This window comes from Uloborus diversus, unplaced genomic scaffold (assembly GCF_026930045.1).
Source record: "Uloborus diversus isolate 005 unplaced genomic scaffold, Udiv.v.3.1 scaffold_241, whole genome shotgun sequence".
Classification (NCBI taxonomy): Eukaryota; Metazoa; Arthropoda; class Arachnida; order Araneae; family Uloboridae; genus Uloborus; species Uloborus diversus.
In genome coordinates this window covers 42,582-56,526 of record NW_026558397.1, presented here as the reverse complement: position 1 = coordinate 56,526, position 13,945 = coordinate 42,582, and the positions used below count along the sequence as shown (strand labels likewise).

The following is a 13,945-nucleotide window of genomic DNA, read 5'->3' as shown; positions in this document are numbered from 1 at the left end:
AATCGTTTTCCAAATTTAAGCGATTCCTTAGTTTACTTTTTATTTGGGCCATTGATGAAAATGTCAACTCGCACAAGTACGAGGTAGCAAATGGAATCAAACACTTCAAAGCCTCGTTTGTTAATTCTGGGTATTCTGTTTTTCTTTTTAACCAAAAGGTATCCAAATTTTCAGACTTGAATTCCAATTGTAACATCCCATCGGCAGATAATTCTAGCAGATTCTCTTTGAGCTTAGTTGCTAAATTCGCCTCATTTATAGCTGCATTTAAAAACGGATTTAAGATCCATCTTTGCCCAGTGCTATCCGATATCTCTTGCACTGAGAAGTAATGACATAATTCTTTCTTCAAATTATCTAACACCATTTTCATACCAGATATATATGAATTGATGTTTATCTCGCTTCCGACTTCTTCAATGAAAGACTGTGTCGACGAAAATGAATCAAAGTTGTTTTGATTTATAGATGATGACCAGAATTCAATTTTTTTGATAAAGGCATGGAGTTTGTCTTTTGCTGTAATGACATTTTCATCCCGCCCTTGAAGACTTTTATTCAAGTTATTTAAATGCTCAAATAAGTCCGAAAGAAAAGCCAGTTTCAAAAGGAATTCCGGGTCAGAAATGAATTCAGAGTAATGTGACTTGGCTTGCTGTAAATATACTAATAGTTCAGCGCGAAGTTCCATAACTCTGGTCAGTACTTTGCCTTTCGATAACCACCTAACCTCTGTATGGTAAAGCAAATTTCGGTGGAGAGCCCCCATATCATCACAAATGAGTCGAAACAATCGAGTCTGCAACGCTTTTCCTTTAATAGAATTTACAATACTAATAATAATATGTAGAACTTGACTGTATTCTTGTGGCAAGGTTTTGGCTGCAAGAGCTTGGCGATGGAGAAAGCAGTGCATCCAACAAGCGTTTGGCATCTGTTCTTTCAGTCTAGCAATAAATCCACTCTTCGCACCAGTCATGGCTTTTGCTCCGTCACTACAAATAGCAATGCATTTTTGTGCCCAATCGATATTCATATCTTGCGTAGCTTCAATGAATATGTCATGCAAGCATTGACCTGTAGTATTTGTGGGAAGTGTCTTGCAAAATAGTATTTCTTCAATTAATTTTTCATTGGATTCAAAACGCACAAAAGCTACAAACTGCGCACAACCCGCAATATCCGTTGATTCATCAAATTGCAAGGACACAAAAGAACTTTTCTTTATTTTTTCTATGACTTGATCACGAACATCAGTCGCCATATTGCTTATCCGGCGTTGAATAGTATTGTCAGAGAGAGGTATACTTTTGAGCTTTTCGATCTCTTGCTTGCCAAACATAATCTCTGCTATATCTAAAGCCGCTGGTAAAATCAAATTTTCGGCGATAGTGTGAGGTTTTCCTGCTTTAGCCACACGAAAAGCTACTCGATAACTAGCAAGCAACGCTTTCTCATTTAGGTTGGACATTTGTCCTATAGCAGTTTTTTGATGTTCAAGAGCTTTTAATTTTCGCTCAAAAAATTCCACGGGTTTATTTTTTTCATTAGGATGTTTTGTGTTTAGGTGGCGTACCAACTTCGATGGCTTCATGCTTTCTCTTGACAAAATTTCAAAGCAAATTACGCACTGCGGTTTATTGTCAATCACAGTAAACCCAAATTTCAAATAATTCTCGTCATAAAGACGTTTTTTCTTTATTCCACTACTCCCGCTAGACGTTGATAGTTCTGATGATCTTTTCAGAAATTTATCCATTTTCAATGAAAACAAACAACACAAATAAATACGTAAAACAAGTGTTTGATATCTTACACACAGTCCGTATAACACCGTAGTTTCACTTCCGAATCGTTTTCACGTATCGCGGTCTTGCTTCCGATTTCACTTGCTTTGCGCTCATGCACTCAACTGCAACTGCCGTAGCCGACCGCCCCTTTTATAGGCCTGCGCATTCTAGCGAGAATCATCTCGAAGCGTAACGAAACGTCTCGAAACCTGTGGACCTTTCGCGCGGGGGACTACCAGTGCCATCTGTCGGTAGCACTCGGAACCTGTACTGTTTTACGTACTTCATTATATATTTATATTCGAATCCTAATAACGCAAACGCCTAAAACTTTTGTATGGATTAAATATTTTTAACATACATAAAATAAAAAAGGTCGGGGGGGGGGGGGGGGGGGGGGGTCGCGAAATATTTTTTGATACTAGGGGGGTCGTGTCATGAAAAAGGTTGAAAAACACTGTACTAAATAAACAAAATAGACCCTTTTCTAAGCGAAGTTCTAATTACCCGGATTTTTGATTATGTGAGTGGGCTCCGGTTCCAATTGGTTTGGACAGTTGGAGAAGTATTGTACCCTTTTTTTCGGAAGGAAAAAAATATCCTGTATGGTTTTTTCCCTCATTGCATTTTTTTTTTTTTTTTTTTTTTTTTTTCAAAATATGTCTTATGACGATTTGCCAGATACCGTGTTACTCGTATGGATCGCAACAGAATGAAACTATTTCTCACTTTTTTTCGCCATCTGCAGCGTCACGTGAGTTCCCTATTTTTAGTTATATCTGACTCTGCAGCACTTCGCATGAAAATTTCCGGATTTCTTCCCTAAAAAAGCCAGTTTTTTCCCGGTAGTTTAAATTGAAATCGGAAATTTAGAAAGCACGCATTTTTTTCAGGAAGTTTTTCATCCTATACATTTTTATTTATTTATTTTATTTAAATTTTTTTTTTATTTTTATTTTTATTTTTTTTTTTTTTTTTGAACTAATCATTGACTTTTTAAAAAAAATATATTTTTTCTGCAGGTTTGGCTCCTCGTGTATTAGTACGAAGATAATTTCATTCAGACAAAATATTTTTGTTTTTATTTTTGACTAGTGGTACCCGCACGGCTTTGCACGTAATAGAAAAATTAATAGGTCTTTTGGTTCGCCTGTATATTTACAAATAATGTATGGTGAATTTTCTCGCCAATTGGCTTGTACCCATGTTACAGTTCCACGTTATGATAATTTCGTAATTTACTCGTCCATCTCATGATTTTTTTGTTTTTAAAATTGGAATAGAAAAAGAACCACATCGAATTTTCAAAAAATCGCTTCTAGGTGCACACCCCCATGCTACAAACTAACTTTGTGCCAAATTTCATGAAAATCGGCCGAACGGTCTAGGCACTATGCGCGTCACAAAGATCCAGACATCCTCCGGACATCCAGACAGAGAGACTTTCAGCTTTATTATTAGTAAAGATTTAATGTTTGCAAATATTTTGAATGTTTGGCAGTGAAAAAGATGTTAATGTCCTTCTCATATATTTGTGACGTGGATTGACTTCAATAAATGCTAAATCTTTGTTCGCCACGCTTGTATCATACACAAACCGTGTAACAAATAAACAAACTTAACCTCAGATTATTTGAATAAACTAGGAAAAGCCGTGCAAAACATGTGCTCTCTTCAATTTCTGAGGGAGCGCACCCGTCCATCTTCCCCAATAACGTGATCGAAAATCATTTGCAACTGCGTTTTAGAAATTTCAGTTTCGGAAAATTGCCGGGCCCCTGAACCTCTCCTCCCACTAGCATCATCAATGATTGTCTAAAACTGCTCTTTCAAAACTACATTTTTGGAACATTTCCACAAGGGTGAGCTCCCCCCCCCACACACACACAGACTCGCTTGTAACCCTTCTCCCTAGCATAGCGTAAGATCGTCCTAAATTTTAGGGACTCTATTTCGAAATATTTCCCGGAGGGGACTTTGTTGTAAATCAAAGTAATGACAGTATAGAGGGCGCTGACTGCTCCCGATCTCTGATGTGCGTAGTTACGATTGTAGAATAGAACTTTGTGTTGTTAAGTGTAGATGTGTTGTGATTGGTTGTCTGAAAATAAATATGTAGTTTTAGAAATGTGTAAATATTCACTTAAAAGGTAACGAGGCAATTTCGTAGTTGGATTAAACAAGAACTGGATGAATAGTCCAATTTAATAGACATGTTAAATCTCTCCTTTACCAACATCACCATAGATCGTCTGAAATTGCGTTTTTAAATCTACAATTTCAAAATAATTTCGGGGGAGAACCCCCGAACCTCTCCGTTTGAACGTAGTCCAGTTTTTTTCTGCGTTTGTGTTCATGGAGTTTCAGTTTCGACAAATTTGCCTGCGGAGGGCCTCAGACCTTCACCTGCGTCTAACATTACTAAAAATCATCTTAAACGTCGTTTTTAAGACTACAATTTCCAAAAAGTTCCGGGGGAGAATTCTTCAAATCCGCTATTTCTGAAAGAACATTGCACTCCCGATTAGGTTCATTGCGCTAACTTCGATCTATAGTTGGGGCAAACCTAACCTGACAGGATTGTGAAAGCTACGCAGATCCTAATCACAGCTTTACGACAATGCCAAGGTTGGGTTTGTCCCAACTATAGTTATGACACGCTTCTAAACTTGAAATCAATTTCTCTCTCTCTACTTATGCATAAATAATTAGGAGGACACCAAATTCATACGCCGCTTTAAATTTTTGACCTTGCGAAGGCACTGCATTGGTATAGTATATTCCTTTTTCATAAACCCTTAAACTCGCAAGGATGTGTGTGAGGGAGGGCACCGCTAAGCTAACGGCCGGTGCGGTGGATGCGCCCGGGCCCTTTTTAAGGTCCTGTCCGGCCCTGCAACCTAGAGCATCCTCCTTGTTGATAACCTGCTTATTTGCTTTCCAGGCTCCCGCTAATGATGGCGTTAGAGGGAATAGATGGAGGTGAAGATGGTGTAGAAACTGGAGGTGCTGGTGCATACATCAAATCTTCGCATTCCAGAGTCCGCCGTGACTGGAGTGGTCCTGGTGGTGGAGGACCTGGTGGTGCTGGTGCATACATCAAATCTTCACAGTCCAGAGTCCGCCGTGACTGGAATGGTCCTGGTGGTGGAGGACCTGGAGGTTATGCTTGCGGCTATGGTGGTGCTGGTTGTGGAGGCCCTGGTGGTGCTGGAGGTCCTGGTGGCGTTGGTGGTTATGCTTGCGGCTATGGTGCTGCTGGTTGTGCTGCCGGCTATGGTGCTGATGGTGGTGGAGGCCCTGGTGACGCTGGAGGCTATCAAACTAGACCACCCTATCCACCCTGGAACCCTCACTGGGGCTAAGTGCTGTGCTGGCTCCCTGACGGACATCGAAACTTCTCTGAAAACAAAGGTAAGGCAACAGGGCGATTCTCGAAAAAAATGTCCCGTTCGTAACGCTAAGTTTTTTCTTTTTAACCGACTTCAAAAAAGGAGGTTATGATTTCGTATTACTTCAAAAATGCTGGACCGATTTGAAAAATACTTTTTTTGTTTGGAAGGGTATGCTTCCCAGATGGTCCCATGTTAATTTTGTCTGGATCTGACGAGGGGTCTCGGAGAAATCTAAGAAACTTGAAATTTTATATGTTGTGGCTACGTAGACTAGCTTTCGTCAGCTGCGTGATACGTCGCAGGAGGTCACGTGGTTTTGGCATGAACGGTGCATTTTTTCGACGAAGGAATCTTGGCTTGAACAATTTTTAATTCTCACGCATCGAGATGTTTGATCTTCACGGCGACTTATTATTTTCAAATAAAAAAAGAACCGACTTCAAAAAACAAAGAGGAACTAAAAAGTAAAAAATAACGGGTCATACTTAAGTACGCTTTCCTACCCAAACGTATAAATTAAATTTATTTTACAATTCCACTACAAAAATCAACTAAACTGAACACCCAATTTTAAGTCGGAGCCTCCTAACGTAACTGAGTAGGTTTAGATTTAAAGGCTAATTTCGCGTTTAGTTAAATTTGTGTTCAACTCAGGTAGGTGGGCTATTAGTTACGTTAGGTAGTAGCTTATACGAGGCCCCGACTTCAAAAGGTTATTCAAAATTAAGAGATCGCATATAATTAGTTAGGTATTAAAATAATTCATGGTATAGTAATCAAAATCAGTGTTTATTTCATAATTGGGTGTTCAGTTTAGTTGATTTTTGTAGTGGAATTATAAAATAAATTTGATTTATACGTTTGGGTAGGAAAGCGTACATAAGTATGCCCCGTTATTTTTTACTTTTTAGTTCCTCTTTGTTTTTTGAAGTCGGTTCTTTTTTTATTTGGAAGTAATTTATATTCAGAGTAACTATTTTAATATGGGATTAGCTGTCATGCTTTGATAGTATATTAAAGCATGCATTATTCCCCAACAGCATTATATTTTATAAGGTTTTGGTTAGCTGGAGAAAAAAAAACTTAGCGTTACGAACGGGACACTTTTCCGAGAATAGGCCAACAGCTTGTTTTTGACTTAAGTCGCTTTATTGCATACTAGAAACGGGTGAAATTCCACATAATTATCCGAGGAAGGGGAAGCGGAGAATATATACAAGACTGTAAACGCGAGGAGCCACAAAAACAAAACACGAAGGGGACCAAAAAATGTTTAGCAATTACCTGTTAGAAAGAAATATTTGGGGACTCCTGTTTCTGGGGTAGGCATCGTGTTTCCTGAATTTTTGTTTGGCTGAAAGAGCTCAGTTTAGATAATAAGGCCAACTTTAGTTTTTTTTTTTTTTTTTTTTTTGAGCAATCACGATTGCTTATTGTTCTTACTTGACTGTTTTGTTGTGCTATCATTTTATTTTCTCGCCGCCACCCTCCGCAGCATCACCGTCGACCGGCTCCTCACGATGCTGCTCCGCTAACGAAAGCCATATCCAGGTTGCATTAATATCCTACACACACGCGCATACATATACAACTACACACACGCGCATACATACACAACTACACACACGCACACACACATACACACACAAACACATACACACACATACACAAACACATACACACAACTACCCACACATTCATGCCTGCACACAGACACAAACACATATGCCTACACACACATACACACACCCCACCCCGACGCACACAAACACTCATACACACAACTACCAACCCTCATGCCTGCACACAGACACAAACACACATGCCTACACACCACATACACATACCCCCTACACACAACTACCAACACTCATGCCTGCACACAGACACAAACACACATGCCTACACACACATACACATACCCCCTACACACAAACACACACGCCTACATACACACACACACTCGTGATTGCGAAAAACATAATTTGAATTCAAGAGGTCAAAATTCAAATTAATTTCATTTATTTATTTATTTATTTTAACTATAACTACTTTTTTTAATTATTTTTTACAAAAGGGTGTTTGAACCAATTTACCTTAAATTTGAGTTATTCTTACAGTAATAATAAAATTCTTCGAAGTGCAACGTCTCCCCTCCCCTAGCTAAAGCATTGCATCTACAGCTCGCCTTTTAAAGCCACCTAATCTTTACCATTTTGTTTGAGCAAACCGAGGTTATAATTGTTTGCTACACACTGCTTTAAGACTCATTCATTTTCTTCCTTTGAAAATTCATATTCCCTATGTTGTTAAATGTGTTTTCATCATTATTTCTTATTTGTATCAAATTGTGTTACTTTTAATCACTCAGTTTAAATCATTGGTAGATTTTGTATTATTTTAATGACAGTTTTGCTTAAAGATTTATTTTGTTAAAAAGGTATTAATTTAATTAAAAACGAGCTGATTTGTGCATCACATGACTTCATTTTACTCCAATTTAATGTCATTTCCCCATTATTGCCAGTTTCAATGTGATTCAATTGTTTACTCCCTAAATATCACCAGCAGTGGCCAAATTGAAACCAAATTTAAAATTTAAAAAAAGCCAAATTAGTCGCCAAGTTCGCGACAAAACTTGGCGACCAAAAGAACGGCGATATATCGCCAAGTGTCCGACAAATTATAACACATCTTGAGTTTACATCGAAATTAACAATAATTTCCCGCAAAAAATGGGCAAAAGACCCCCTTACGAACATCCGAATGCAACCAAAAGGGAAGGTGCACAACGAGGCCCCACTAGGAGTCTACGTACCAAATTTTAACTTTCTAGGACATGCTGTTTTTGAGTTATGCGACATACATACACACATACGCACATACACACCTACATACGGATGTCACGAGAAAACTCGTTGTAATTAACTCGGGGATCGTCAAAATGGATACTTCGGGTGTCTGTAGGTTCCTAGGTCGTGTGGTCGGATCGAAAAAAGAGCTCAACATTCATTCGGGGGTGAGAAAAATGGAAATGAAGGCCGATTTTTGAGTGAAAATTTTTTCGCGAATACAATACTTCCTTTTTACTTCCTTTTACAAAAAAGGAAGTATTGTATTCGCGAAAAAATTTTCACTCAAAAATCGACCTTAGTTTCCATTTTATTCACCCCCGAATGCATATTGATTTTTTTTTCGACTCGACCACACGTGAATAAGTACCTAAGAACGTAAAGACACGCGAAATATCCATAATGATGATTCCCGAGGTAATTACAGCAAGTTTTCTCGTGACGTCCGTATGTACGTATGTATGTGCGTATGTGTGTATGTATGTCGCATAACTCAAAAACGGTATGTCCTAGAAAGTTAAAATTTGGTACGTAGACTCCTAGTGTGATCTAGTTGTGCACCTCCGTTTTTGGTTGCATTCCTATGTTCCTTAGGGGATGTTTTGCACCTTTCTGGGGGGAAATCGTTGTTCAATTCGATGTAAACTCAAGTGGCGATATAATTTGTCAGACACTTGGCAATATATCGCCAGACTTTTGGTCGCCAAGTTTTGCCGCCAACTTGGCGACAAATTTGGCGATTTTTTAAATTTTAAATCTGGTTTCAATTTGACCACTGTTGGTGATATTTAGAGAGTGAACTATTGAATCACATTAAAATTGCCAGTAACGGGGAAATGACATTAAATTGGAGTAAAAGGAAGTCATGTGATGCACACATCAGCCCGTTTGTAAAAGGAAGTAAAAACTAATGCATGTTGTCACCAAACAATGTCACTCTGAACAAATATGGCGATGACTAATAAATAAAAAATGATTGCCAGATTAAAAATGCGCCTCGTCACGTCACTCCAATAGAAAATTAAGGAAAATTCCAATTCATTATATAAGTCAAATTTCTCTTCAATAAAACTTTCTATTTATTTTCCTCATCAACATTAATTAATTCATTTTTGCAATTTTTCAGGAACTTTATATCCTTCTGGAAAACCAACTGGTGCTTCCAGCATCGCTCCCCTTGGACATCCCCGCTCTTATGTTCTTTGACTGACTAATAAATCAGTGTTGTGTAATGAAGTTTCTTGGTGCTTTTTGAAAACGGTTATTTTTTATTTAAAAAAAAAATATTTTCCTTTTATTTATTTATTTATTGAGCAATCACGATTGCTTATTGTTCTCATTTGACTGTTTTTGATGTTACGATGATTTTATTTTCCCGCCAGCACCCTCTGCAGCATCACCGTCGACCGGCTCCTCACGATGCTGCTCCTCTAGCTAAAGCCATCTCCAGGTTGCGTCAATATCCTACACTTACACGCATGCATACACAACTACACACACATACACAAACACATACACACACATACACACACAAACGCATACACACACGCACACATACACACACACAAACACATACACACACATACATACAGACACCTACACAAACGCATACACACACAACTACCCACACATTCATGCCTGCACACAGACACAAACAGATATGCCTACACACATACACATACCCCGCCCCCACGCACACAAACACTCATACACACAACTACCAACACTCATGCCTGCACACAGACACACATGCCTACACACACATACCCCCTACACACAAACACACATACTCCCCACACACATAAAAACACACGCCAACATACACACACACACATTCGTGATTGCGAAAAACATAATTTGAATTCCAGATGACAAAATTCTAATTAATTTAATTTTTTATTTCTTTTATGCTTTTTAGTGGTGTAAATATAAAATAAGTACGTAAGATGGAGTATGTGATACATAATGTGGAGGTTTTCCATACGTGCATATCGAATGAGAGAGGGTCAAGCAGAGAAATCTGAATCTATAGGGGAATCTGTTGTACCCACGGTCAAAATTTACTTTTCAATTTTTGCTGCTCTCTGGGATTGGATAATCGATCAGAAAATTATTTGGCAGAATCTACAACTTATCATCTAATTTTGCAATTTTTGTCAGGTAAAAATCTCAAAGCTTTCAACTTCAAAAAAATTTTCTTAACCCCTTCAGTCGGAATTATGAAATATTTGACCAAAAGTGTTGATATTTGGTACACAGTGTACGATGGTAAAGGGTATCTTATAGACAAAATTTTGAGTTTGTACGAGAAAAATTAAAAGATTTATGGCACGTCCATTATTCCAAACTTATATTTTTGAAATCAATATACAAAAACGATACAATACCGAACAAACTTCAGTATAAAATGTTCTGCAAACAATTATAAAACACAATATAAGCGTTTGAAACGATTAATTAAAGGTTATATTTTTAAAAAAAATCAGGAAAAACACCTCGCTTTTCAGATGAAAATCCGTGGTTGGAAAAATGAGCCACTCTCTATCTCTCAATCAAAACGAAAAATTATTTCACAGATTATAATAAGCAGAATGTAAAGAGTCAACTACAAAAAAAATCAACTAATTAAATCAATTATTAAATGATTAGCAGCTGTTTAAAGTGGATGTCCGGTATACCGGACACCAGGTCTGAAGGGGTTAAAAACCATCTTTGTTGCCCGTGGGTACAACACCCCGTTCACCCTGCGGACAGGTGCCATTGTACATTAGTAATATATATATATATATATATATATATATATATATATATATATATATATATATATATATATATATATATATATATATATATACATATATATATATATATATATATATATATATATATATATATATATATATATATATATATATATATATATATATATAAATTACTTTAAAAAACTTAAATATGTATCAAACGAAATGACCTACATGACCTACACCAACTTCATATAAATTTGATGCAATAACATTTACTTACCTACCTAGATACAGATATACTTGCTGATTTAAAGTCCTTGATAAAACAAACTGCTGACAACGTATAGTCGGCAAGGCATATGTTTTAATTGCTTTAAAACAGCATTATCGAAAAGTCATTTATGTTTCTGTGTTTTCACTTGGCAACTGGAAGATTCTTTAGGCACTTTTAAAAGTTACGACATATCGCCTAATGTTCCGCACTTTGCAATAAAGCAACAAATCTCTATGAAGGATTAGGAAAAAGAAATGCTTCGTGGGTTAACAACGGCTGTCATCGAACAACCAAAGTACAGCTGCTTAGTATTAAAAGTTGTGAAAAATATCGTCTGCGACAAAACAAATGGAACAAAATCGTTCTGTCGTTACTCTTTTATTTATCGTCTGCCAACTCGTTTGTTATCTTTTATAACTGTATATTAGCAAGAACACTAAACGTTAAATCCCGGTTATCACAAATTTGCCATTTCAACTGCGCTTGCGCGCGGACTTCGCTTTTTGGGCTTTTTGTTTTAAGATTTCGTGTTCCTTGTTTATATATAAGCTGTGCTAGAATCCCAACAAATTAATGAATGCGATTAGAATATTTTCACAGCAATTTCGGGGTACATTATATGAAACTTCGGATATGAATAACTGATAATCTTTATAAAGAAAAGAGAAAAATGACACTTCAATATTCATTAGTTTAGAAATATTTATTTAACGTAAACGTAAAACACGTTATGTACTTCAAAAATGATTGGAATATTACAAATATCCGTCTTTTGCGGAAATTTTAGGTTAGGCGTAAACAGCTTAGTATTATACATTTGTATTTAGGTTGAGGGTTCGGCTTTGTATTGGAAGTGAAGCTACAATTCGAGTACGTTCTCCTGAGGTTAAAAATTTGGCCCTAAAAAGGGCCCTTGTTTGATAGAAAAATCAGACTCCGAATCTATTAATAATTAAGACGCAAAACTCAATCTTTACCGAATCGTAAAAGCTAAATCAAAGAAAGCTTTGTAATTTCTAATTTTTATCTGTTCTCATCTCATATTAACAAATTTAAATGTTTTTCATTAGTTTGAGCAAGAGTTTTGAAATCAGCAAAGTCCGCGCGCAAGCGCAGTTGAAATGGTAAATTTGTGATAACCGGGATTTAACGTTGAGTAGCAAGAACTGATTTTGTTTCATTGTTTTTAGAACCCGAATATGAAGAATTAAAGTACACTTTTTAAAAAATGTCTGAGGCCTGTAACATTACAAACAAATAATTATTTTAAGTATCTCTTGCGCTGAAGGAGGCCCTAAGTTTAATTTTTGAGAGGCGGTAATTTTCCCAATTTTGCCGAATCATAAAATACGGCCCGGTACGCATACCTACATCTAACGAGAAGCGACTATCAGTCATTTTTTAAAATATTATAGTCTCTAAATTTGCCAAAGAAATGAAATTTTGGAGATGTCACAAAATAATCTCCAATTAAAAAAAAAACGCGACCATGGTTTTTGCGTTTTGGTATAAATTTTGGCAGCGATTCATTTATGTTCCATTCTTCGGACGATGGTTATGGGCAGATATAGAGCAGCAAATACATACTGCTGAAAAAAAAAAAGACTGTCGTCATTATTTGGAAGGGTAATTTTTTCTTTTTTCTTTTTCTTTTATTTAAGCCTGATTGTTGATTATATGTCACTTGACACAATTATTCTCAAAGTAGACCGGGCAAAGCCGGGCAACGCAGCTCTTAATATATAAAGATTCGAAAGCTACTGTTAATGTGATATTATACCTTTTTGTTTGTTTGGCGAAACATTTATTATTGCTAAAGAAAAAACATCCGTTTCACTCGCGAAAGGGCTGGGTTCTGGTAGCGTGGTCGCTTGGCGCGTTAGGCGCTGAGCAGTTCAGTCTAGGATTATTGTTCTAAGGCAACCGTTAATATAATTCATTGTTTTGGCGATTTGTTTTGAAAGAAAAGAAACTTTTGACTTGTTTTTATCCGAGTGAAATGTACGACATTTTCTCTTTTTTTTTTTCTGACGACGATTTTTGAATGTTCCACGGGATTCTTTTTTTTTTCCGTTAGACGGATCGATAATGATAACGTGGTTGCTGGGCAAGTTTTGCGGTAAACAATAGAGTCGAGGAATTTTTTTTACGTAAGAAAGATATTATTTGATTTTTTTTTTTTTTTTTTAATTTGGCGAAATATTTTAAATTGCAGTAAAAACCGCTTCATAGCTAAATAAAGTAGTAAAGCAACTGTAAATCTAATTTAATGATTTGATTAATTAGAGGGGGAGGGGGGTCAATTTTTTTTATTCAACGGACTGAAGCGCTGTGAGGGTACAACTAGTTCTTAATAAAGATAAAGATCCGTTATTCATTCATTTCGTTAAGGCGCGGCGGCCGAAGACAACGTATTTTGCGTGGCAGTGCATATATTCTGATTACATTAATTAATATCGCGTTCTTTACCATACCATGCTATTTACCAAATTTCACAATTTTCTCTGATCAGCTAATTTTTCATTTAATTAATCTGAATTGTTTAAATCAAGAATCATAGATTGCTCAACCCTTCCACAATGCGTATTCGCCACCTTTTGCAACATCATTAAAACTCATTAATTTAGCTTCAGTCGATTGCGTCACGTTCTTCTTTTCAGTTACTTAAGAAAACTACATGCATATATTTATCTGCGTATATATACACAGGCAGAAGAACAGAGTGGATTCGGACCACATCAAGATGAAAATATTTCTCACTTTTTTCGTCATCTGCGTCGCGTGAGTTTTCTGTTTTTAGTTTTATCTGAATCTGCTAGCAATTCTCTCGGTTTGCATGAAAATTTCGGCTTTTTGTATACGAAAAAACTGTGATTTTTCTTTGAAATTT

The 13,945-nt window shown here is 36.7% G+C and overlaps 1 protein-coding gene across 1 annotated transcript in view; it reads left to right on the top strand.

Moving 5' to 3' along the window:
* Window positions 1–4,747: 4,747 nt before the first annotated feature.
* Window positions 4,748–13,945, top strand: part of LOC129233197 (uncharacterized) — a gene marked incomplete at its 3' end in the record, with an annotated part of 48,545 nt that continues 39,347 nt past the window's right edge. Inside the window, exons 1-2 of the mRNA XM_054867259.1 lie at window positions 4,748–5,078; window positions 9,164–9,234. Of these exons, the coding sequence (XP_054723234.1) occupies window positions 4,748–5,078; window positions 9,164–9,234 (402 nt within the window). The remainder of the gene's footprint in view (window positions 5,079–9,163; window positions 9,235–13,945) is intronic.